Here is a 1,250-nt window from a genome sequence, read left to right as displayed (position 1 = left end):
ACCAACTCGTCCGTTCTTGCTGGTCTTCGCACCATCGGAGTGACCATCATCTACACGAACTCCCAGCCCTGGAAGCTGACTAGCAGCGGCAACATCACTGTTTCCTCATTTGGTGTCACCCTTCGTGTCGATCAAACACCGAGCGGCCGCAAGTTCTCTGGCATGGTCAGCGGTGGCATCACTGTCAATCAGTTTACGTTTGGCGTTCGAGTTCCGTTCTTCATGCCTGGCAAGAATATTGAGTTCATTTTGCCGAAGGTTGAGATTCTTGGATACAACGTCAACGAGCTGCTTGGATTGCCGAGCGACGGTTCCCCTGTCGAAGCCACTCAGCAGAATGTCGAACGGCTTGCGTCTGACCTCAAGGGCAAGGCTGCTGAGCTGGCTGCTCAAGTTGAGGCTGAAGCACGTCGCCGCATTGAGGAGGCCAAGCAGCAAGCCAAGGAGCGTGCTCGCGCTCTTCTGGCACGCGGCAAGGCCGAACTTGATGCTCGTGCATCTGCCCTCGTTGAAGCGACCAAGGGTGGCAAGGTTCTCCTTCTCGGCGATCTTGTCGATGCCATCGGTATTCCTGGGTTCGACTCGTCTACACTCAACCCTGGCATTGTTGGTCTTCCGAACTTTGCTCTGTTCGGTTTGACGGACATTATCATCGACTATACGCAGCAGAATGGCACCAACTCGTCCGTTCTTGCTGGTCTTCGCACCATTGGAGTCACGATTGTGTACACGAACTCGCAGCCCTGGAAGCTGACTAGCAGCGGCACATTACTGTCTCATCGTTCGGTGTCACGCTGCGTGTCGATCATTACTCCCAGCGGTCGCAAGTTCTCTGGCATGGTCAGCGGTGGCATCACTGTCAATCAGTTCACGTTTGGCGTTCGTGTTCCGTTCTTCATGCCTGGCAAGAACATTGAGTTTATCTTGCCGAAGCTTGAGATTCTTGGATACAACGTGAATGAGCTGCTTGGATTGCCGAGCGACGGTTCGCCTGTCGAAGCCACTCAGCAGAACGTCGAGCGTCTTGCGTCTGACCTTAAGGGCAAGGCTGCTGAGCTGGCTGCTCAAGTTGAAGCTGAAGCACGTCGCCGCATTGAGGAGGCCAAGCAGCAAGCCAAGGAGCGTGCTCGCGCGCTTCTGGCTCGCGGCAAGGCCGAACTTGATGCTCGTGCTGCTGCGCTCGTTGAGGCAACCAAAGGGTGGCAAAGTTCTCCTTCTCGGCGATCTTGTCGATGCTATCGGCATTCCAG

The 1,250-nt window shown here is 55.3% G+C and overlaps 1 protein-coding gene across 1 annotated transcript in view; it reads left to right on the top strand.

The window, feature by feature from the left end:
• CAOG_09133 (hypothetical protein) overlaps nucleotides 1–1,250 on the top strand; it is a gene marked incomplete at both ends in the record, with an annotated part of 39,869 nt that overhangs the window by 13,789 nt on the left and 24,830 nt on the right. The window contains one exon of the mRNA XM_011272541.1: nucleotides 41–1,207. Within this exon, the coding sequence (XP_011270843.1) occupies nucleotides 41–1,207 (1,167 nt within the window). The remainder of the gene's footprint in view (nucleotides 1–40; nucleotides 1,208–1,250) is intronic.

Source organism: Capsaspora owczarzaki (genome assembly GCF_000151315.2).
Source record: "Capsaspora owczarzaki ATCC 30864 unplaced genomic scaffold supercont2.16, whole genome shotgun sequence".
Taxonomy (NCBI): Eukaryota; class Filasterea; order Ministeriida; family Capsasporidae; genus Capsaspora; species Capsaspora owczarzaki.
Note: the sequence above shows the minus strand (reverse complement) of the source record. Positions and strands in the feature narration are given on the sequence as shown.